The 23,576-nt window shown below is 41.7% G+C and overlaps 1 protein-coding gene across 1 annotated transcript in view; it reads right to left on the bottom strand.

The window, feature by feature from the left end:
• The window catches only part of lyst (lysosomal trafficking regulator), a 75,837-nt gene that overhangs the window by 13,302 nt on the left and 38,959 nt on the right, over positions 1-23,576 (bottom strand). Inside the window, 25 exon segments of the mRNA XM_037781698.1 lie at positions 11-87; positions 283-459; positions 874-1,083; positions 1,156-1,367; positions 2,112-2,303; positions 2,994-3,146; positions 4,762-4,928; positions 5,115-5,345; positions 5,444-5,613; positions 6,426-6,606; positions 8,307-8,931; positions 11,002-11,130; positions 11,221-11,419; positions 11,503-11,640; positions 13,523-13,672; positions 14,359-14,532; positions 16,860-17,105; positions 17,785-17,975; positions 19,287-19,447; positions 19,866-20,039; positions 20,154-20,347; positions 20,349-20,762; positions 21,517-21,626; positions 22,010-22,076; positions 22,179-22,390. Of these exon segments, the coding sequence (XP_037637626.1) occupies positions 11-87; positions 283-459; positions 874-1,083; positions 1,156-1,367; positions 2,112-2,303; positions 2,994-3,146; positions 4,762-4,928; positions 5,115-5,345; positions 5,444-5,613; positions 6,426-6,606; positions 8,307-8,931; positions 11,002-11,130; positions 11,221-11,419; positions 11,503-11,640; positions 13,523-13,672; positions 14,359-14,532; positions 16,860-17,105; positions 17,785-17,975; positions 19,287-19,447; positions 19,866-20,039; positions 20,154-20,347; positions 20,349-20,762; positions 21,517-21,626; positions 22,010-22,076; positions 22,179-22,390 (4,954 nt within the window).

Genomic DNA, 23,576 nt, shown 5'->3' with positions numbered 1-23,576 from the left:
CCCTACTCACTTCCTCTGAGTGTTGGCCATTTTCTTTTCCCACGCCGCTTTGCTTGATTTCTCTTCTGATTCATATTTGAAATTTTCCTGTGTGAATAAAAATACAAGTAAACAAGACACATTAGCTTTCTGGCTAAAAAGGAACCTGACAGGCTGCACTTTATGGACAAAAGTTGATATTTCATACTGCTCAACTGCCAAATAGGCAAACTGAGTTTGACTAAAATGCTTAAAAACTGCTCCTTCCTTTTAACAATGACTGATTGTCTTTGTAGGACTTACCTCTTTTATGGCTTTGAGCAAGTCTTGTTTGTGTGGAACGTTGGGTGGGATGCAGCGATGGCCACAAAGCTTCAGCGAGGTCATGAATACACCCACTGCGTTCTGCTCGTCTTTGGTGAGGTTGTCCTTGTGATCGTGCAGCATCTCATACAGGTACAGTGACAACTTCGGTCCATGCTGAGTGAAAGAGAGAGAAAGAGAGAGTGAAACAAAGCACAGATTAAATTTCTGTTTGTGTCTGGAGCAAGTCACATTCAATGATGAACAGGAGACAAGCATTATCCGGCTAGTTGACCCTCAGTAAAGCCTGAGAGAAAGAGTGAAAGACTCCCGTGGCGATGCAAGCAGCATGAAAACATCTATCAGTTATTTTAAAGCCAATGCCTGACACCTCCTGGAAAACTTGTCTGTAGGAGTGAAAATGACAAGCAAAGCTAATATACTGAACGCTCACTCACACTTTCCCCTGAAATCAACACAATTTCTGCACCGGGAAGGTAAAAATGACCAGAAATATATCATTTTGGGCAGTGAGCAAAAGCCAAGTTGACATGCATGGTGACAAATAGACTTCATATCCTTCACACTCACCTCTAGACCCGGGCTGAGGCTCTCCTTCAGGATATCCAAGTGTCTGGGATCGAACACAAACTCCAGCGACTCCTTCCTGTCAGACAGGGGATGCGCAGGGCTGAGTGTGTGCACAAGAAGGCGGCCGATTTGGACCCGAAAAGTGTCCCGACACGACCATAGGATCCGTCGCCACTGCTGAGGTGGGGCTCCTCCTCGACCCGTGCTGCCCTGTGAGATCACAACCGTCAACACAAGGTCTCACAATACAGCAATTACTTCTTCTTCTCAGTGTCGTCATACCAGGCTGATTTTGATCCCGTCCATCATGAGTTTGAGGATGTCTTTCTGGAAGCTCTTCTTGCTGGCAGGCGGCAGGGTGAAGGGAGTGGGAGAGTGTGGGACAGAGGCGGAGCCGCCCTCGTCCTGTGGTTGATCACCTGGATCTGGTGTTAAAAACGGTTGGTCTGGAGAGTCGGGAATGTTCAGCAGGTCAAATAAGTCCTGACTCACATCTGAAATAAAAGACACATTCAAACAGAACCAGGATTAGACACCAAGTTCGGTTTAAGATAGGGATGCACAATCCAACTTTTTTAAGTCCCGATATCAATACCTGGACTTTGGGTATCGGTCGATACCGAGTACCAATCTGATACCAGTGTTTAATTAATAATCTGTATGCCTCACTGTGTGGAAGTAAACATTGATTTCCTAAATTGTAAAACAAAATGTAACAAATGATTACATAGATATACATTTACTGAAGTGTTATTTATTATCAAAATAATAAATCTTACACCAACAACTTGGTAAAAATCTTCAAAATTAACAGTAATTACAATTTAAGTATAACCGTTTAATGCATTGAAAGAGGCTGGGACATGTTTTGAGTTCTGGGGTATGACACATGCGCAGTGTAACTGGAGCTGCGGTCATGCGTTGCTATTGGCTGAATTTCAGCGAGTGCAGATCAGTTTTTACTGAGCATGTGTTGTACCCCAAAGATATGACACGTTGAAGATGCGTGGCATCTCCTCTTTTCACCCTCCTTGTTAAAATTCCAGTATATAATGTATATAGTATACAAACATAGAATTGAATTGAATAGATCGGCTCCATTGTCACCCATACCCGATCCAATTTGAGTCAGTATCGGCCCGATATCAGTATCGGTGTATCCTTACTTAACGCTCATGCAAGGTGAAGGAGAAAATAGAGAATAATAGAATAGATAAGTGGGAGAAGTTTTTTTTTACCATGGTAAATGAGTCTGTTGACAGCAAGAACCACAAGCCTCTGCAGCCGTTGGACGAACTCAGTCTCACTGGCACGAATGGGGTTTTCCTGGCTCATCCTCCTCTGCATCATCTGGTTGAGCTCATCGCTGGCTACGGAGCGCATCCGCATCAACAGAGAGTCGGTCTGGGCCAGAGAGAACCGGCGCGGGCCTACAAGCATAACATAGGAACATGCACAGTTGTGAGAACACAAAATGGGTGCATGTGACGGTACACTAAAGTAAGCACACATTCTTTTTTCCTTTCAGAGTAAGGTTATGCAAATATCTCATAAATCATTGAACACAGAGAAGTTCATAATGATTCACTAATCAAAGTGCCATCTGTGCTAAAAAAATGCTTAACACCGATTTAGTTAAGCATTCAAACATGCACACACAAAAGGCACCAGTAGCGCACGGTGGTACTGGGCAAATTAACACCCGAGGTGAGTGTGGGAGAGAGGGTGAGTTCACAGCAAACACGGGAGACATGCTCCATGACGGGGAGGATGTTCTCCGCTGTGGACCGCAGTCCGAGCTACCTGCGTCACAGTGGAGCATGTAGGATGGAGCTCCAGAGGGGGAGGGGAGGGGGGAGTCCTGGGACAGGAAGCTGAAGGGAGGGGAGAGGGGTATCTGGCCATAGGAGCAGTAGTGCTGTCTGGGGATGCGGGGAATAATGGAGTCTTTCATGGCAATGGAACCTTCAGATCGGGACGAGGAGAGGATCAATAAACAGACAGGTGAGGGTGGAGAAGAAGTGAAATGCCTGAAAACACATGGTGGTCAATTCTACCTCGACACTAACACAAAAACTGCACACCAGATTTCCACTGTTGCATCAGTTTGAAATACTCACCCGCGATGCTCTTGCGCTTCTGCTGGATGGCGTGATGCGGAGAGCTTGTTGCGTTAACAGAGCTGCTCAGCTTCTGAGGCTCCTGATTGGCTGTCGTCTTTATGAACTCAATCGCTGACTGAAGGACGCGGAACTGCAAAGCCACGGCCATCTCTGGGGAAAAACAATAAGAGGCAATGTACTTTGTCATGTTAGAAGTTGCCCTGACGCGCCTCATTAGCGAGTGCCGATGAGCTTCATACAAGGGATTTAAGAGAACTTGTGACATTCATCAATTTTATTCTACTTTTCATCCATGAATTTTCTCTTATGTACAAACGTGATTCACAAGTGGTCCAGGCCTCTCGTACTAGTCATGTACAGAAAGTCTGCCTATCTCCACCTACTTGTTTGACTAAATAATCCTGCTTTAATCTGAATTCATTTTGAATTTAAACATGTGACTATAATCCACAATGGTCCACTATTGGTCCATGGTAAAGTTAATATTCTGTTCACCGTATCAGTGTGATGTGCATCATCGATCGGCAATTAAATGAGAGGTTCAACAGTTGTTGTTTTAGATTTTATTGGCATTTTTTTGGCTTCTAACTTCAAATCAGACCATTCTTCTTTATTTATGTCTCTGTACGGCTTTGCGATGACACAGGGTTGACAGCTGTGGGAATATTTTCTCATTTTTCAGGTCCCATGCTGTGACTACAGACACTGCAGCTGTGTTAGGATTTAATCTGCTGATTTATATTATTTTTTACTGTAGTTACTGTAGTACTCTAGTTTTGGGCAACTCGGGAAGTGTAATAAGTCATTTGTTACTTCTTACTCCTTTAAAAAGTAATAATATTACTTCACTTTTTACTTGGTATCAAAAGTAATTAATTACGTTACTCTATATATTACTTTCTTTTGCACCCTCATAGAACCGGGCCTGTCTCTTCCTCTCCCTCAGAGCACGGTCACACATGCATCTTCATCCCTTCACCAAAGTTCAACTCAACGCGATTCGAAGATGCATACTGACCTGCCAAACGTTCACATCAACACCTGGCACAAAAAAACAAATCACGTTCTAGTAACACAGCGTTACTTGAATAATATAATATAACTACTGTTTAGGAAATTGTAATTCCTTACACTACTTGTTACTGTGGAAAGTAATAATATTACAGTAATGCATAACTGTCCAACACGGCTCTTGGGTAACATTTTTATCAATGAAACTTGCCCACAAACAGAGCAGAAAAGGTAGCCTTACATAGCAGTTTGGGGTAGTTGACTATGCTGATGATCAAATCTCACAAACACGCACTTCTTCACAAACTAGTGGCGTTCATCAAGGCGGCCCAATGAGGGCAATAATACAGTCGAGTATAATTACTAAAATGACGAACAACCAAAAATGAAGAGTGCCTCGTACAGAGCCATAATGCCTTTGTAATGTTTCTGTGATCACAGAATGATTATATCACATAAAAATAGCAGAGAAATAAGCGCTAATGGGGAAGAGATGGGAGAGATACTTGTCAGAGAGCAAATTTAAGGAAAAATGAGAGAAAACTATTCAGTGGGAAGATGGAGATGTGAGATATTTCTCAAATTATGTTTTTGCTCAAATGAGTTTCCGCTCTGCATTTGTAGATAATGAAAGTGACAGCCCAGTTTCTTTTTCTGCAGCAGAGCTTGATATCATCCAGAACTGCAGAGCACAGTCGATGACAACACTGATGTATTTTGCATGCGTATTGAATTTTAGAAATCCAGCTCTCACCCTGTGTGCGACGCATCTTGCTGGTCTGCATGAAACCCAGCAAGGTAATGAGGTCTTCAATGATGCGGAAGTACTGGGACCCTGAAGAGCTGCAGGAGTGGATCGTCACCGCTACTAACAGCTGCTGGATGTCACACACCAGGAGCTTGTAGTCATTCAGGGGAATACTGCAGAGGGAGGACACGAAAAGAAAGAAAATATGAAGCACAGGAAGTGAGACTACCACTCGTATAAACCAGTTCAATGAACAGTGAGAGGATTAATGACTCAATTCACGGCTCAAAGGTTCAAGACAAAACCCATGAACCCATGGAGGTGTTTAAATGAATCGCCCTCTGTTCTGGCAGCCGTACCCGTTCTCCATGCCATTGAGGGTTGAGAGAGTGTTAAAGAGCACGTAGAGCAGCCCGTGGTCTAGCAGGATGTCTGCCAGCTTCGGGCAGGCGTTGAGGAGCTGCAGCAGCATACAGAGGATGTTGTGCACCAAGGAGTTCTCATACAGGGAGTTCTCAATAAGACCCAACACTGGGATGATACAGCGCTTTCTGAAGGGTGAGATATTTTCCATTTCCTCCAGGTCCAGACTGGAAAGAAATACAGACAAGAGAAAAAATAGTGTCAAAGACATCTATTCATTCAGTAGAAAGTCCTATGCATAATATTCTGCTGTCTCTGGACTCACTCTTCCTCCAGGCCCACCGGCCGTCCAAACAGCATCTCCAGGAAGCATTCGAGGAGCCCCTGGCTGCCCTGGTGGATGTACAGCTGGTTGGCCAGCAGCGAGAAGCCGTGGTTCTTTAGAAATTTCTCCTTCTGCTCCTTGAGGGCTCTGCTGAAATATGCATCCAGCAGCTAGGAGAGATAACAGATAACAGAAGGTAACAGAAAGGTTCAGTACAGTCTTAACACTGGCAATATATTGTGAAAGTTTGCCAACAAGCTGGCACCGATTTCAGAGTATAATATTTTTTCTCTTCTCTTTTTTTATCTTGAGGCACAGGGGATAAAATGTTTAAAACAGAAAATTAAAAGGGATAGTTGAAGTGTTTTGAAGTGGAAATATTCTAAATATAGCGTACAATTAAACTGATTTTGATTGATTTAGGTGGACCTTTCTTTTAGGTGTCTAAATCCATCCACAGCAGTACATTGCTTTGGTTCCGTGGAGTAACTCCTGTCTGCTTCTCCAAACGTGGGGCACGCTGATCGTCCTCTACTGTAGATAATACACCAACTATGGATAAGTACTTCATACAACCTCACTTCAAAACACCCAAACTATCCCTTTAACAGAATAGTTTGACGTTTTGGGGCAGTTATTTGCTGTCATGCTGAGAGTTATATGATAAGATTGATACATGCCTTTATGATAAATATGAAACTACTGCCAGTAGCCTGTTAGCTTAGCATAAAGACTGAAAACAGTAGGAAACAGTTAGCCTGGCTCTGTCCAAAGGTAACAAAATCTTCCAACCAGCACCTTTACAACTCCTCTGAGATGTAAAACAAACGTGTAAATGTGACTTTTGGGAATTGTATTGAGCACAAACATTTGTCATTGTGAGATACTATGTAATCTACCGGCATCATAAGAGCAGTAAAATTTGACTCCTGACGCTACCTTCACAGGATTTAAGACTCATCAAAGAGGATATTGAACCAACCTTCATGACGCCTTGCTGGATGAGAGGTGACGAGTGGTTGACCAGGACAATGAGCGCTTCTGGCTGGATGAGCTTGTCCATCACCTCCTCAAGCATGAGGTCAGGCAGCAGCAGCAAGATGCCCCTCAGGAGATCATAGAGTCCACAGCAGATCAGCACCAGACAATCCTCAGTGCTGGACCTGAGAAACACAGCTTAGACTTTAATACCATGAACAGCTAGCAGAATGTCCTCTATCAGTGCTCAAAATGACATATTAAGAAAATATATACAGTATATTCTAATATAAATTTAAGTTATACAGGATGTGAAATAATTTAATGGGGTTAGTGTCAGTTGTCTGACTGTTCAGTGAGCTATGTTCATAATCAGCACCGCTAGAATTGACAAAGCTATTAGGTCGTCAATGTTTTGGCACCAGGCAAATTTCTGTTATTTTGCTTGAAGCCCGCCCTACTTGTATCTGACGTCATCACCCAGCATCAACAAAATCTTTCAATTTGAATGAGGTGATTCAGTGTATTAAACGAGTTAGTCTTTTTTATTAAATCAACTTTCTTTAATGAAATAATAAAGTGATGACGTCTTCACGGATTCGCCAATTGAATGCAGATACATAATATGATCATTTTTTTGGTAACGACTTAATTAATTTACTATAATAGTGTTAGAGCCGAAATAGACTTTTTGTTATTATGATTAAATAAGTGTAATTTATGGTGTTGTTAGATTTGTGTACGGAAAGCGGGAGAGCAAATAATTTTTTTATCTCAGTGAAAATGTTGTTTTTTGAAACGCCAACAAATATGGATTACAGCAGAATATGTAAAATATGTGAATTTTCTTTTTTTAATATATTTTGACTTTTGGACTTTTCTTGAAATGTTTGAATCACACGAGTTGGAAACAATCCTACGCAGCCACCACTGAATCTAATTCTACAAATAGTATAATACTACTAATATTAGTGTAGCCTGATCTTTATCTGCAGCTGTGCATAAATATCGGGCTTAAGCAGAATGTGGCATATTAAGTAGCAAAAAATATATATTTTTAAATAGTTTTATACACAGACTTTAGTATGCATTATCCAGTAAGTGTGTTATTATGATTTTAGTTATACAGTTCATGTGCAAATCTAATTTTGACAACCTCAGAGCAGACACATCCTGTGATCTTTGGTGCCCCCCTATGGGGGGGAACCAGACCCAAGGTTGGGAACCACTGCTAGAGAAAATTGGTTTGATAACTGGGAGTGAATATTTTGCGTTTCCTGTTATGAAACTTACATCAGTCAGAAAAGAAGCTTTTTGTCAATGAACACACAACACCTGCCATGAATTTGGATTTAAGTCATTTTGTTTTAAATGTTTTCTGCAGAGCTTAGAATTCCTCAACAAATCCAATCAGATGACTTAGAGTCAGACAGCCCACACTGTGTCTAATAAAAAAACAAAGGTGACTTTGGTGAGAAAACAGAATTACAAAGAATAAATCTTTTTTTAATTTCCTATCAGTTTAAGTCGGCAGCTGGCTGGCAGGTAGAAATAAAGTGAAACTGTCACTGCAGTACAAATCATTTTCAAAGTTGGCTAAGGATTATTACCATACCAGAATGCTGTATTTAGATTATGCAAATCCCTACACAGCTTCTCTTTATCTTTTTTGGACTCATCTACCAGAACAAAACCCACATTGACATGCAATTAGATCAAATGTTGAAAGAGACTGTCAGTGCTCACTGTAAGTTATTTATAGATTGGCCAAGGTTTGGTATGGGCTGACTTAATATTATAATTTATTGGTGAGTATTTTCTTGAGATACTGTAATATTGTATGTGAAAAAAGCATGCCTTGTTAAAGGGTACTATGGCAGCATACCTGTCATTGGACTCAGTCTTGCTGTGCGCCCTCTCGTAGCCAGGAGAGTAGGTGTAGCTCTCCCAGTCTTCAGGCATGGAACCCCGGTCAGCTGAATTGGGCCAGCGGCCGATTGCCAGCGAGCCGTTTGGAGCCGGGAAGGCCAGGCCCAGACTGGCCAGATTGCTGTGGCTCCTCTGGAAGGACTGGATGCCTTTCAGGCTGTCAGGGCGGCGCGGCGCCTCGTCACTGGCCCAGTCAAACCTGTCGTCGGACTCTGTCACCCCAACGCTGCCCTCTGCCAGGCTGTCCACCTCTGCCGCCTCGTCCCGCTCCTCCTCCACGCTGATGGAAGGAGTGCGCAGGGCCCCTCCCTCACCGATGTCCTTAGACTCACAGATCGTCTTGGCCGATTCACAGCTGCTCAGGAGCTGCTCGTCCCCTCCGCCCTTCTTTAGCGTCTCTGTGCTGCCAAGAGCCTGCTGAGAGGCGAGGGAGACGCCGTCACCTTCACCTGCCTCATTTGAGCCACCGTGTCCGAGTCGAGGTGTCAGTAGAGGGGAGGAGTACGGAGACGGTGCCAGACTAGGTGGGCGTAATGACTGATCGTCACCTCCATGTTCAGGGGAAGGAGCGTGGAGATGGCCTGGAAAACAGAACAAAATGATTCAGCACTTAAATATTATTAGATTTATAACTGAAGGCTGCAAAGGGCTGTATTTGTATTGTTGCAAGTAGGGCTGCTCAATTATGGCAAAAATCATAATCACAATTATTTTGGTCAATATTGAGATCACGATTACTTAACATGATTAGTCATTGACTTTGGAAACATCATGTATTTAGGGAGAAAAGTTTGTAGCTACATTTTAGAATGATATGCATCAATCTGGTGAACTTTGAGAGCAAACTTAAGAGGCTAAATGTATGAAGAACTTTGTGCTCTTGTAAAGAATTTAGTCATAAACACATTGGTTGTATAGATATGAATGGTGATGACACAACAAAAAAGTCACACCCACAAAGCATGGTAAACGAAAGCGCAGCTACTGTAAAGGAAAGGGGTGTGCTGGATTTATAACACAAGACAAAACGAGAGCTTCATGCGGCACAAGAATCATTTTATGTTGATTATCTTGTTTTCATAATCGTTGGAAGCCAAAATCGTAATTGAAATTAGATTAAATTGCACAGCCCTAGTTGCAAGTATCACTGCCAAGCATATTTCATTTATAAAACCTTTCCTAAAGTCATCATGAAGTGCTTTACAAGATATTATGATGACAAAAGAGGCTCATAATTATAAAACTGAGTAGAACAATAAAAAAAGCTCAGGTGAAATAGGTAAAATGAGTCTTAGGAAGATATATAAGATGTACAGTATAATAAAGAAGGGCTCTGTAAGAACTATTGTCAAGGCCAGTAGTTAGATTAAATCTGTTTTAAAGCAAAAGACAGGAAGATTATGAGTTTCACAAACACATACTGACCTAATGCTCATGCATCAGCTTCTTTTCTAGAAGTAATGGTGTTTGAAACTAGAAAAACCTTAGGAGTCCCATGTTACCAACCACGTCATGCTAGCATGTCGGGAAGATAACTAAATAACGCTACGAAGATACACTACATTTTGGCGACGAAAAACTGGTGATTTTCATAGGGGTCTCTTGACCTCTGACCATTTCCTTTTTTTAATTTTTACATCACTGTATAAAATGACCTGTGGTGACCTCTAAGATAATCACAGCCTCATGAAACTTTACAATCACAAACTACAGATCTAGAGCATTCAGAGGATGGATGGCTTTCCTAGATAGATTGACAGTAAGGGGGTTTGTGAGCAGTTTACACAACAGAAGTGCGAGGCCTTCTAATCGCCAAAAAATGCAATTCTTGCAGAAATCTCCAAATGTCAAACGTTTTTGATACCAAATCCCAGCATGGCTTTTTCTATGGTGTTCCTCAAAGTCTTTGTGTCTTAATGTGGTATTTTGGAGGGATTTGTTTTTTTTATCATTTTGATCAATTCTCGAATGATAAAAAAATGGTTAAATTCAGCACCAAATCTATGTAACAAATGGTATCAACCAAAAAATTGCTGCAACAACTTATGAGACATAATAGAGTATGGGGATGACCATCATATACTTCCACCATCATGTTCTTATAAACTTTTACAATTAATTTTTAATTAATTCATATTTTTTTAATTTATGATTTATGACTAGAACAACTTGACACACAGTGCTTTTTAATTTGAGCAGCATATCAAACTAATCTTCAGGTTCCCAGCTTTCAGATGATGTACACCACTTGATGTACACCACCTACTGTTGACCTGCTATCTCCCCCTAAAGACCCCCTGTACCCCCCTAAAAAAAAGACAAAAATGTGTCTATGGTAAAGAGGGAGTTTCACAAACACATACTGACCTAATGCTCATGCATCAGCTTTTCCTAGAAGTAATGGTGTTTACATTATGTACTTAAAATAATTGGTGACTGTAGTTAATCGCAGAGAGAAAACAGGGCTGATACAGCTCTAAACATTAAAAACATTTTTTAGAGGCACATACACTCACAAAAGCACTGCTGATCTTCCTATTTATAATTTCATTCCAAAGCAACAAACTGAAGGCTTGTATTTAATCATCTTCACTGTGCTGGATGCCTCTGAGAGCTTTAAGTTCAGTGTAATATAGTTGAAACAGCTGTACCTTCATGGGGAGCATCAGCGAAGACAGTCGGGGAGAGTGAAACCACAGAGCTGCTGGCAGACTTCCCTCCACTGTTGGAGTGTCTCAGATACATAATGGACTGCACCTTCTCCTGGTACAGCTTCCCATCTGACAAATGACAAAGAGACATCAAAAGAACTCAGTGTGTTAAATTAATGCTACTTTGATACAGAGGTGCTGCTTTCACTGCTTCCTCACCTATGTGCAGTGAGAAGTAGAAGCTGGATGGAGTGTGGCAGACGTAGGTGTTGGTAGGTGGGTGAACAGCCAGCAGGAAGTTGTAGATCAGTTTTAGCAGGTCCATGTCCGGGGGAGACCCGAGCACCTCCTGGATGATTTTGACGAATGACAGACAGACTTCCTGGGGGATGGCGGTCAGATGCTCGTCCCGATGCTCCTTAAGACAAACATAATGCGGTCAGTAACAGTCTCTGCAGAGATAACGGGTGTTGTTACAGCAGCTTTGTGACTGCGACCTACCTGTAACACCTGGCAGGTGAGCAGGAAGCGGTGCACCACCTCAGCCTTGAGGAACTGACGGATGTTGAAGACCTGATGAGGGTGGTGCACCCTGATGAGGATCTCTAAGGCAGCGAGCAGCGTTTCCCACACTCCACACTGACAGAAAACAACACAAACAGGGAATGACATATTGACTGGTTCTTCATCATCTAATGATGGCGTTGAGAGCACCATTATTCCTCAGCAGAGTAAAACAGAGCTACAGAGAATGCAAAACAAATAGCACTTTGATTTTATCCGTGTTTATTTTACTGCATGATTGATTAGCAGTCCATTAGTGTTTCCTCCATAGAGGTTTGTCGGAACATAACATCTAGGTGCAAAATTGTTGAAACCAATTTATTCCTTTTTAAATTCTGGGTATATTTGGGAGGAACGTGGTGAAAACCAAAATCGTGACTGTTGAGAGTTGCTCCTGAGGTGTATGAATTTATTAGCAGCTCATCATTAGATGATGCTTTCAGCGTTCTTTCCCTCATCAGGAATGGATGTTAATAAATTAAAAGACATTGGCAAACTAGAAAGATTCAGTAAAGCCATTCAGCATTAACGATATTCTCTCTTCTTACTTTTCTGTACTGCTGAACCTTCAAGTCTAATGTGAAAACAACAAAATATCACGTCTCGAACAAAAAATGAGGAGAATTTTTTTAAGAAAAGTAGTAAAAATCATCTGATTCCAGGTCCTTAAATGTGAATATTTTCTGGTTTCTTTACTCCTCTATGACAGTAAACTGAATATCTTTGAGTTGTGGATAAAACAAGACATTTGAGGACGTCATCTTTGGCTTTGGGAAACACTGGTCGACATTTTTCACCATTTTCTGACATTTTATAGACCAAACAACTAAACGATTAATCGAGAAAATATTCGGCAGATTAATCGAAAATGAAAATAATCGTTAGTCGCAGCCTTATGAACAATATTTGAAAGTTTAGCTCATCTAAAGCTTAATTTCTACTCTTCTTATTGTAGTTTTACTTCATATTTGACTAAAAGAACAACTTATTTGTTGTCTTAATTTGAATTTATGATAATCACCTAGTTGGAAATATGATTGCTCGTCTTTGTGCGTGTTTAATGTATGTATATTCTGTCATTTTTCACACAGGAAGTGATATAAGAACTAATTTCCTCATATTTTTGTTCATATCCTCAATTTGTTCTTATAGTGATCTAGTGACCGAGATAAGAAAAAACATCTTTTCACAGTCCACAAATAGTTTTTTCCAACGCAAGGAAACACAAGTTTTAAATTTGAGGAACATAAAAAAATGCATGAATATCATTTATTAGATTAGATAGATTATTATATGTTTTTAAAGTAATTATAATGATTGGATTATTAAAGAAAATACCATCGGTCCATTGATCCCATTCAAGACTATAAAACCCCTTGGAAGATATTGCGTGCGTTCCGCTTCGATGCTTTTTGATTTTCCTGTAAAACCAGTACAAACGCTGTGGAAAATAACACGTTTACTTAAATGAACTGTTTAAGTTTATTTACCAGTACATCAGTTTCACTACTACTGATGTTCTTCTTCTTCTTACACCTTTTTTTTGGTGGCATCTTTCCAATTCTTGGGCATATGTCAGAGTACTTGCACACGGCACAACACCTTCCCTTATATAGTGTTTAAGGGGTGTTTCCTATGCTAATACCTGCCCTTATAGTGTTTAGGAGCGTTATCTATGCTAATACCTGCCCTTATATACAGTAGTGTAGGGGGCATTACCTAAGCTAATAATAAATAATCAGCCACAGGCCTCAAATTTATGATCAAGTGGTATTCATCATTCACCTGGGTACGAGCAGATTTGGATGTTAAGAATGTTTGGTGCATCTGAAGTTGACTTCAGAAAATTAAGAGAAAATATAAGAGAAATTTAAGAGAATGTTGCTGCCTGAGGCCCATTATGTTATGTCTCCTGTCACTAATGAAATATGATTGATCCTGTGATGTTTGTGTTTACCTCAGCCTTGGCCCAGATCTTCCAGTCCAACAGGACGTCTGAGAGAAGCATGATATCCTGCACTACGGCGATGGACTCGGTGTCCAAACGGAACTGCCCATCGTCCCCCAGGATGAGGATGGGTGCACTGACACATCCATCCAGTAAAGTCTAGGAGAGTAGGACAGAATATGGCCACCACATCAGAAATAGATTGCTGGTCACTTTCATCAGACACACACACCTCAACATATTGATAATCATTCTCTCTCTCCAGAAACAAGCTTACAGTGCAGAATCCCAGAGTCAATAAATTCTCCATGAAATATTTTGTAGTGCTTATCGCTCCGTCAAAACCGCTGCCATTTACTCCCTGAGCTGTATCGATCATTTGTGACCAGCTTCACTGCAGTGGTTATAAATCTAAAAGTACTTTGGGTCTCTGGTAGACCGGGGTAAAATAAAAAAAACCCAACAACTGTAACACAGCATGTTCCTTTTGATACAGAAATGATGATGAGTGTTTAAGATCACTCATCAGAGCAGCTCTGTGCTACACAGTACATACAGTATCTGGAAGCCTAAAGTGACAAAGGCAATCAGAGGTGCTGTGTGACTCTGCAGGAGCTCAGTGTTTCATCAAGTCAGACAGAATCCATTTCAGCACACAGCCATCACACAGCTCAATTACAGACACAGCCAGAGGGTCAAGTAACAGCGGGGTCACCGACACCGGCTCAGAGAGGCACCGGTGTGTCGGACTGGATCAGATTCATGCCGGTGAATATGTTTTACTGCACAGATCAGCAGAGGTTGTGGGTACTGAAAACGGAAAAAGAGTTCACGGTGTGACTCACTTTCAGCATGTGATATCCCACGATGCATTTGGACTTGATGAGGACCTGGTGGATCATAGAGTAACCATGGTAACAGTCCATTTCATGGATGCGGTGCTGGTTGAACTTGGACAAAGACAGCAGCACCTGTAGGGCCAGAGCCTGGGTCTTCTCACAGTCACTCAGCTCCACCGTCTGGACACCGTGGACCCAGAGACGAGGGACAGAAGAAAACAGAACAAAAACAAAATGTATGAAAGTGAACAATGGAGGCCTGAAGATGGAGTTCTAAAACATTATTTCACACTGTTCCTGCTACAATTATTGTGTTCTCAACAAAAGCACACACAAGCCTTACATCAAACTTTGTCTGTAAAAGAGACTTTAAACTACGATCCATATTGGCAACAAGTGCAACAAAACTAATATGACTTTCCTCATCATACACAGGTTGGTGGCCTGAAACTGACATAACTAATTAGGTTAGATTGTCAGATTCAGATGAGTGACCTAGCAAACGTGAATTAATTCATTACCTACAAAAAGTAACAAAGTTTTAGCACTTATCTTTTGGGCTCAGAAATAGATTTCCTTGCGGTGCTGGTTATACGGAGCTCCTTCATGAATGTTATTATGAAGTACCATACAGACTTCAAATAAAATGGGTTTCTAAACTGTAGGGCTGCAACTAATGATTATATTTCATAATTAATCAATCTGCCAATTATTATCCTGATTAACTGTTTGCTCTGTAAAACATCAGAAATCAGTGAGAAATGGCAACCAGAATTTCCAAGAGCCCAAGGTGACGTCGTCAAATGTCAATGCAAATGCCAAAAACAAAGATATTAAATTTACTATAATGTTAAGAAATGAAAAAAAACAGCAAATCCTCAGATTTGAGAAGCTGGAATCATTAATGTTTGGCATTTTTGTTTGAAAAATTACGTCAATTATTATTCGATAATCAAAATAGTTGGCTATAAATTTTATATCGATCGACTAATCTAGCTCTACTAAACTAGCCCTGGTGTAAAATGTCCTTTTCTATGACATCCAATCAGTGTGTTTATGACTTGAATATAATCTCTTTGTTCTTTGTGTTGTTTTTTCATCTAAAAAAAGGCTGCGGCAGTGGCCAATCACGTAACCGGCGATCCAGAGCTGTACAACCCAGCTATGATGGAACAAAAGAAGTTAATCGTCAATTGGCCATTAAAGTGACTCTCCCACACCGCCTCACAACTCTGTGGCGAATCGCTGCAACAGCTGATCTGGTGTGAATGCAGCCTTATAGAGGAACAGCTGACAAGCATGTTAATGCAATCAATATGTGACGTTACGATCCACATTATTCTACATTGTTGAGGTGACTCATTTGTAAAATTCACAGAATTTCTCTGGTTTATAAATCAAACCGACACTTTTCCCTCTCTGGAATACATCCATCTAAACTAGCGTTTGTTAACGGGGGCGGTACTGTCCCCCAGGGGGCATTCAGAGAAGGTCAGGAGGCGCTGGAAGCAATATTTTTGAAAGGGGGCGTTGAGTGGTTCTTGGGGGCATTTGTTTGTGGTCTGTTTTTCAGTGCCATTTAAGTCCTACATTCGATGCATACTTTCACAATTTTATTATTAGACTTTAGACTTTTACCAGAATCAGGTTTTCCCTGCTAAAGACCAGGCTTTTTTTATGAATCGCTTGCGAGCAGAAGGGACCCACTATAAAGAGCAACCGACCAACCGGTAACTGTTGTTGCCATGACAGACATCTATTTCAGCATTCAGCATGTGATTGAGGGGCCCGGCTCCATTGTTTGGACCGACTTACTCGATCGAGCAACAAATAATGGTCTAAGTCCATCACATGTTGGTTCAAAGCCTAAATGCCAATGTTTTACATTTTTTAACTGTAATCAGGAAGTGCCTGATGTACATAAATAACAAAATGGTTTATTCATTATTAAAATGATATTTGATTTATTTGTCAATCTGTTAATTGTTCTGACTGTAGTTGTGCTGTTTTGGGGTTATGGCAGGCCGTGCAAAATAACAATAGTCATAGGATGAAGGTATACTGCATATTTGTATTAAGAATACTCCTGCAATATTTATTGAGTCTTCTCTGAGTATCTTCTTCACATGGATCCTCAACTCAGCCAAGCAATCCATTGAGTCTTGTTCTTTTTAGATTTTGCTTTATTGAACTGCCTTACCAGCCAAAGAACACTGTGGGACTAATTTAACATTGTGCGGCATTCACTTCAGCATCTGGACTAGTTTCCAAAACTATCGCTACTCAAAACTTGTGGAATATTTTTTGTTATTTGGCATTCAGTGAGATGCTTTTTCAATGACATAACACAAAATAATAATCAACATTGATATTCAGGGGAGACATTTAGCCTACACTTTAATTGATGGGGGCTGTAAGAGTCCTGAATAATAGATAATATCACAACAACTGGGAATCCTGACCTCTGACTCAGCTAGAGCTCCATTAAAAAATAAGGACCATCCTACCTGTGCGAAGAGGAAAACAAAATTTCCGGTTCCTCCGATCTTGTGCAAGACGCTCTGCAGGCCGTGGGTTTCCGTGGGGAGCAGAGCTCTGAGAGAGTTCGGCTCCAGGGAAACACTCTGCACTTCCTTGGAGCTGAACGGCCGCTGGGTGACCACCGTCTTGGCCTGACCCTTCAGTCTGATCACAGGCTCGTAGATAGTGTAGACTCTAGGACTGCTGGGAGCATACACTACTGCCAAGCTCTCCTATACAGAAACACAATTATAATTTCAGACAAAATTTTCATGCTGTAACTTTTAATTATTTACAGTTTTAGGTATTTATGGTACTAAATCTGGTTGAAATTCAATTAGACCCCACCAAGGAGGCCAGCTTGCTTGGGGCTACAATTTCTAGCATGGATTTAGACCTTGGTTAGACTTGGTTAGAGCATAATAGAAATTATAAAGATGTGGAGGGGAACTCATTCATTCTTCTTGTCTTACTCCCCTCTTTACTTTTTTTTATAATCAGCAGAGTTATTATCAACAAAAGCCATTAGCTTTAATGGGAGAAAAACTATTTTCAGTCTCACTGAAAAAGCTGCAGCTTAACTGTAATAGCTTTTTCCATTGGGGGAAAAATTACTTCCTACCGTGCAGTATCATTAATGACAGCTAATTGGAACAGCACATTACTCATACACCGTGAAATGAAACAATAAATGAGACATAGGAGGGATTAGCTATGCTTACAGAGCACTTGAATCATAAAGTACAAGTACAGGGTTTAACAGCAGTGTCAATCTGCATTTTAACATGCAAAAAATGGGTGAAACAACAGTGACAATACAAGACTTATTTGTCTATTTCTTGTTTTATAAGTGCATGTTTTTGTGTTGTGATTTAGATGTTGAGTTAATGCTTCACATAAAGAAAGACTTACAACCAAAGCTGTTGTGTCCACGTCCTTATTCTTCATCAGAAGCTCTCGTAAATGCTCACACTTCAGGCCTTCAAGAGTGACAAACTTGGAGACCGTCCCACTGGGCTTGCCATATTTGCAGGGCATGATCGAGGTGAGGTCAGGCCCGCTGGTGTACAGGTACAGGGCCTCCTCCGATGCTATTCTAGATCCTGAAATATGGAGGCAAACACAGTTACAATTGACCCTTCCTAAGTCCCTTTTCACTCTGTGCTCCAATAACAGTTGAGCAAGCATGGAACCCGGCAGAACCTCGGTCAACTTTCCTCTCTCCTGTTGGGTCATACTTAGATATGCTACGTTGGTTCACAGGTAACATTATTATGTAAGTCACATTACATTGGTGTCACAATCTTCTCAGTGTTTCTGAGCACCAGAGTCCCTTTAGAAAACCTCTAATTTTACTGCAGCAGCAGGGTCTGAAAGTCTGCCTCACGTCGTCCTGGTTCTGGTTTTCCAGTGCCTCCCTCCCCTCCAGCGGGCCCAGCAATACGGCCTGGGACTCCAGCAGCGGTGAAGCAGCGAGACGAAGCTCTGCTCCTGAACGGAGGAGGAGCCGCTACAGTCGGCTGCTGAACTCTCCACCTCCAGGTCCCGCTGGAGTTTTGAGTTTCTGGTGAACCTGCATGATTTCGTCTGATTTCTTTCCTTTGTTTATATCATCTCTGCTTTCTGCCAACCCGAAGTATGTTGAAGTATCTTTCTTTTTGTCAAGCTTATCCGACCAAGCAACAGTAACTAAGGGGGGGAGGGACTTAGGACCAGTCAATTAGAGGTACTCTCCTAATGAGACAAATACTGCAAATTTTATTACAGAAGCTGGAAAACAGAATTGTGTGAAATCCAAGATGGGAAATCAACCCCATGAGTAAATGATTAATATTACTCAATCAATAACCCATACAGGAATAACATATGATGCGACGTATAGTGAGACCCTAGAGGAGCCATGTTGCACCTTGATGTTTTATTTCTTGTTTTCATGAAATTGTTGATGAATCTCGCAGTCCTTCTTTTCCAAGAAGAAACCTACGACGGCGGAAACTGACAGGCTAAGCTTTTCTAAAGAAAGACATCAGTTGGGTTTACAGGTTGAGATTGCCGAGAGGCGACCATTCACAGCCAATTAGAGGCAACAAGAGAAGTATTCAGTGAGCCTCCCGCGAGAATGCTGAGAATCTACAGCATGCGACACATCACACCAGCAACAGCCTTTTACAGCCACTAGACTGGTTACGCTTTTAAAATACACAAACCACCAACTACATACTGCTTATAAGAGAGAAGTTGGTAATCTTTGTAATGTACCACCAGAGAGCAGCACTGAGGTGGAACAGATAAAATTGTAAAAAGGATTATAACAGATTGCACGTATGCATTTAGTAAAATGATGAGTGACTGACTGGGATTAAGAGCTTATAGACACATGATTCCACTTAGATGAAGATGACAGGAGGTCCTACCATTGAAAAGAAGTACGGTGCCCATGCTCCAGCGTCCACCCGGTTTCAACAGCTCCTCAGAGGATGGCGTACAGTGGCCCAGCATGCAGAAGGTTTTGTTGCTGTCGGATGATAAACTGGACTTTCTTGGTAGGGTGTAGTCCAAAGACACCTCACATTTCCTGAAACAGAGAGCAGGTTAAGTGAAGGTTATTATTTACCAGATTTAAAACTAAACTGCCAGAGTCTTACTCTTACTTTTGCACGTAAGGCTGCAAAATGAATAAATTTTAATCGATATCGCAATATGGCCTACTGTAATTTTCAAATCACAGGAGGTACAATATTTGTTAAAGGTGAAATGTTGTCAAAATACCATTTAAACTTAAATATTGTCGTGCTGCCGTGATGTCCTGGCCTTTGTTTGATACAGATCCCCGCAAAAATCACACCATAATCATTTTAATATGTTTTTCAATGAAAATGAAAATAATCATTCCCTCTAATATCGCAAATCATATCTCAATTGAAATATCAGTCAAAATAATTGCAATTAGATATATTTTTTAAATCGTGCAGCCCTAATTGTAAATTCCTCACCTGATGCCACACACCCAGACGACCACACGGCCATGGATGTTCTTCTTGCCCTCTGGCTGCTGGGTGTAAGTGAGGCCGAGGTGCTGCCATTGGCCCGCTCTGAGCAGTTCCTCACCAGAGTCTGCCTGCGCCAGCAGCCCTGCTTTTATCTCATCATTTGGGTCTATACAAATCCTGAGGGGAACAGCACATTACAGTACTTCAAGGTCCATCAGCTACAAATACTTAAGAAATAGTAACCCATTCTCCCCACACATCTTTGAGACTGTAGTCTACGCTGGAGCTCACCTGAATGTGAGAGAGCCTGTAGAGAAGTCTGCCCACACTTGAAGCATCAGTGCCTTGGAGCCCATGGACAGAATATGAATGAGGCCTTCCTCTCCTGATCTCGTCCCAGCCTGAGAGGAGCCGTGGTCGGACTCAGCTGCAGGAGGGTTACTCTCCTCTGAAAAACAATGACGAAAGAATTTCAAAACCAGTTCATTTATTTATGGACTTCAGGCATTGGTGAAGGATCCGTTTCTCACCCTTGTCTTTGTCCCCATCCTTCTCCTCCTGCTCTGTCACCCTCAGCCACATAGAGGCACTGAAGCCGCTAGCCATGTGGGGCCAGCAGTTCTGCCCTACCAGGGGCAAGTGGAGAGGAGAAATGTGCCAGGGAGAGGAGCGGAGATGGCTTGGTCGGTACTCGGCATCCCCCTCCCTGCGCCCAGGAGACAATTTGCCCTTCCAGAGCAAACTGACGCTTTTCCCTCCGGCAGCACCGTTCTGTCTGGAGCCGGTGGACACGCCTCCTGGGGTCGAAGCCCCGAGGATGATTGGAAAGGTCAGGAAGTGGAGAGGTTCTATATTCACGTTGGCTTCAACGATTTGTAGGATGCCTTTTAGTAAAATTTCCTGAAGGTAACAAAGTAAACGGGGAGTGAGAAGGACATTTTAGAGTATCATTTTAGATTTGATAGAGAAAACACTTGATAGATTTGTGCTAACTCTGCATGTTTACATAACAAAAAAATTAAATTAAACAAATGAAGACAAAAAAATCACATACGCACATAACTGAGCCGTTTAATTGCTTTAAGTGTGTGATCCATTTAAAACAGCTCGGCATTAAACCTGTGATAACCCTGAGAGAATGCAGCAAAACTCTAAAATAGAAAAACCTGGGCAGCAGTACAAACAAGAGCCATACAGTATGTGGCCACTGTAGTCACTCATGTGTATGTCTCATTTTCATAGACGGAGAACACAGGTCACATGTCATTATATTCACATGGTTAAAAATAAACCCCTCTCTTCCCTTTTGGGAACCTGTTTCTTGAAGACGGGTTATTAATGACGTCTGCTGCTGGATTCCAATTAAACACAGACCGCTGTGTGGTAACAAGTTGTAGCATCACATCTGTTCAGCACACACTGGTGTTAATTGTATATAGAATGAAGTGGGCCCAAGAGAGCGTTGCGTGTTGATGAGTTTTAAAGAACCGAGAAGTGAGAAGAGAGTGTGAGAGGAAGGGTGTCGTACAAATGCATTCTTGTTCCTGCTGAAAAATTGAATGTGCAGACAGTGTGTTCATAAGCTATCAGTGTCAACACCCTGAACGCAAGCTAACAGTGCATCGCTGAGTGACTGATAGAGTTTGATATTTACTGTAGGTGGGGTCTTCTCCAGGAAGAGGCGAATCAATAGAGCCAGTTCCTCCGCTGTGATTCGCTGGCTCACCATGGCAACCAGCAGCTCCACTAGCACAGTCTGGCAATCTGAATGTAGACCAATGAAGAGCAGATTACGTAAACGGTTTTCACTCACTTGGGCATGCACCACAGGCAAAAACTCAAAACAGCATCACTGCCTGCTTTGCTCTCAGCAAAAAAGGCCACAGATACATGACAATATCTTACAATGCCATATAAGATAAACTTAAATTCTATATAATGTATAACATCAATCCATTGGGTACAGATTTTCCCTAAAATGACTCAGACTGAGTATGACGTTTAAACCCTGAGGACCCAGTCGAAATGTCAGCAGCAGGAAACTGCAGCAAACTGAGTGTACCCAATTTTTTCCCCGTAGATGTCACACATGAATAATATCCTACAGTGTCAGATGAGACAAAAATAAGCCAGAAGAAATAACAAACCTGTAAAGGAGGGGTCTGTTTGGCTGAGGATGTTGTGAAAGCCAGACAGGATGGTTTTGACTCCTCCCTATGAGGACCAGAACAAGGAGTAAGAGCAAAGTTGAGGAGAAAAGTAAGACAACTGAGGCGGTTAAGAGTAGTACAAAGAAAAAGAAGTGGTCAGTCTGACCTGGTCGTAGAGCAGGGCAGCATTGCGGTGGTTGGCGTGTACCGCACCCAGCAGACTGTGAAACACATGGCTCAGAACCTCCAGGTCTGGGGAGCCGGTGGCGAGTAGCTTCAGCTCCATTATGCAGATCTCCGGGAACAGCAGCACGCCACGCCCAGGCCCGTCCGCCACCACCGCAAAGTCACATACCGCAGCAGACTCCACCTTCACTCCTAAGAAAACCACCACAAACACACCAGGGCCAGATCAGAGACACAACAAGAGACTCTCACATGGAGAAATGATAAACGTCACGCTGACTGGCAAGCCACATGTGCTAACACAGAAACGCACAGTGGCCGGCCGTGTTGCTTTAACATCTTCACAATCCACAGGCATTCCCTGCTTCAGCTCCGTCCTCCTGTCTTGGAGGCAGCTCATAAAAATGAGTTAGCATCAGTCCTGTGCTCAGCAGCCTCAGAGCAGCATGGGAGTCCCCTCATGATTTACAGGAGAGCAGCACAGCAGGCTCTCACGCAGCTTCTGGGACCTCCTTTTATTAATGAAGCTTGCTCTCTCTCCCAATGCACAGCTACACAGTGTGCCTCCATATAACACTCTCATAACCACATATACAGTATACTGCTGGCAGTAAATATAAACTAAAAGGCGTATACCGACTGCCATCCTGGTATCCCTTAATATAATTTTGTGAAAAATTTAGATGCTTGTGTCAAGGTTGAATTTATTTGCAACAAACCACTAGTTTGCATTTCACCTCATTTTACGTTGTGATTTTGGAAAAGAAATGTTCTTTTAGTCCACAAATCATTTAAAATAACCTCTTCTCATAGGATGTATAATGAGAGTTACGGATGTAACTACGGTTCTATGAATTCTGGATGACCGCCAGAGGACGGTGCTTTAGCACTGGATGGAGATATCCAGTGCTAAAGCACCGTCCTCTGGCGGTCCGGAAGAATGAAATAGAACCTATGTTTTTGAAAAAAAAACAAAAAAAATTCCTTAACTTGATGTATTTCCATGGGCGTCGCAGCTCTTATACAGGGGTGGGACACCTCCCACTTTTTTAAATGATTAGTTTAGATGAAAATCAGTGTATCGTGTATCCACTCTGCGCTCTCTTCAGAGTGCCGTGTCAGTGCTTCATTATCAAATCTATTCCGCTTGCTTATTGAGAGAATACCCAAATCAATGAAATACCATACCATGTTTTCACTGCTCATTGGCGCACATCATTATAAAAACAAGACACTGATTATGATGTAGTTTCTCAGTCAAGGTTTAGTTACAAATCTGGACTAATGCAACATGGAAAACAATGGATTGACAATGACTATTGATTACAACAGTCATACTGGGCAATATGGATGCACATCTCCCAGTAAATAATTACCA

Source organism: Sebastes umbrosus, chromosome 10 (genome assembly GCF_015220745.1).
Source record: "Sebastes umbrosus isolate fSebUmb1 chromosome 10, fSebUmb1.pri, whole genome shotgun sequence".
Taxonomy (NCBI): domain Eukaryota; kingdom Metazoa; phylum Chordata; class Actinopteri; order Perciformes; family Sebastidae; genus Sebastes; species Sebastes umbrosus.
The sequence above is the reverse complement of the archived record's forward strand: the minus strand, read 5'-3'. Positions and strand labels throughout refer to the sequence as shown.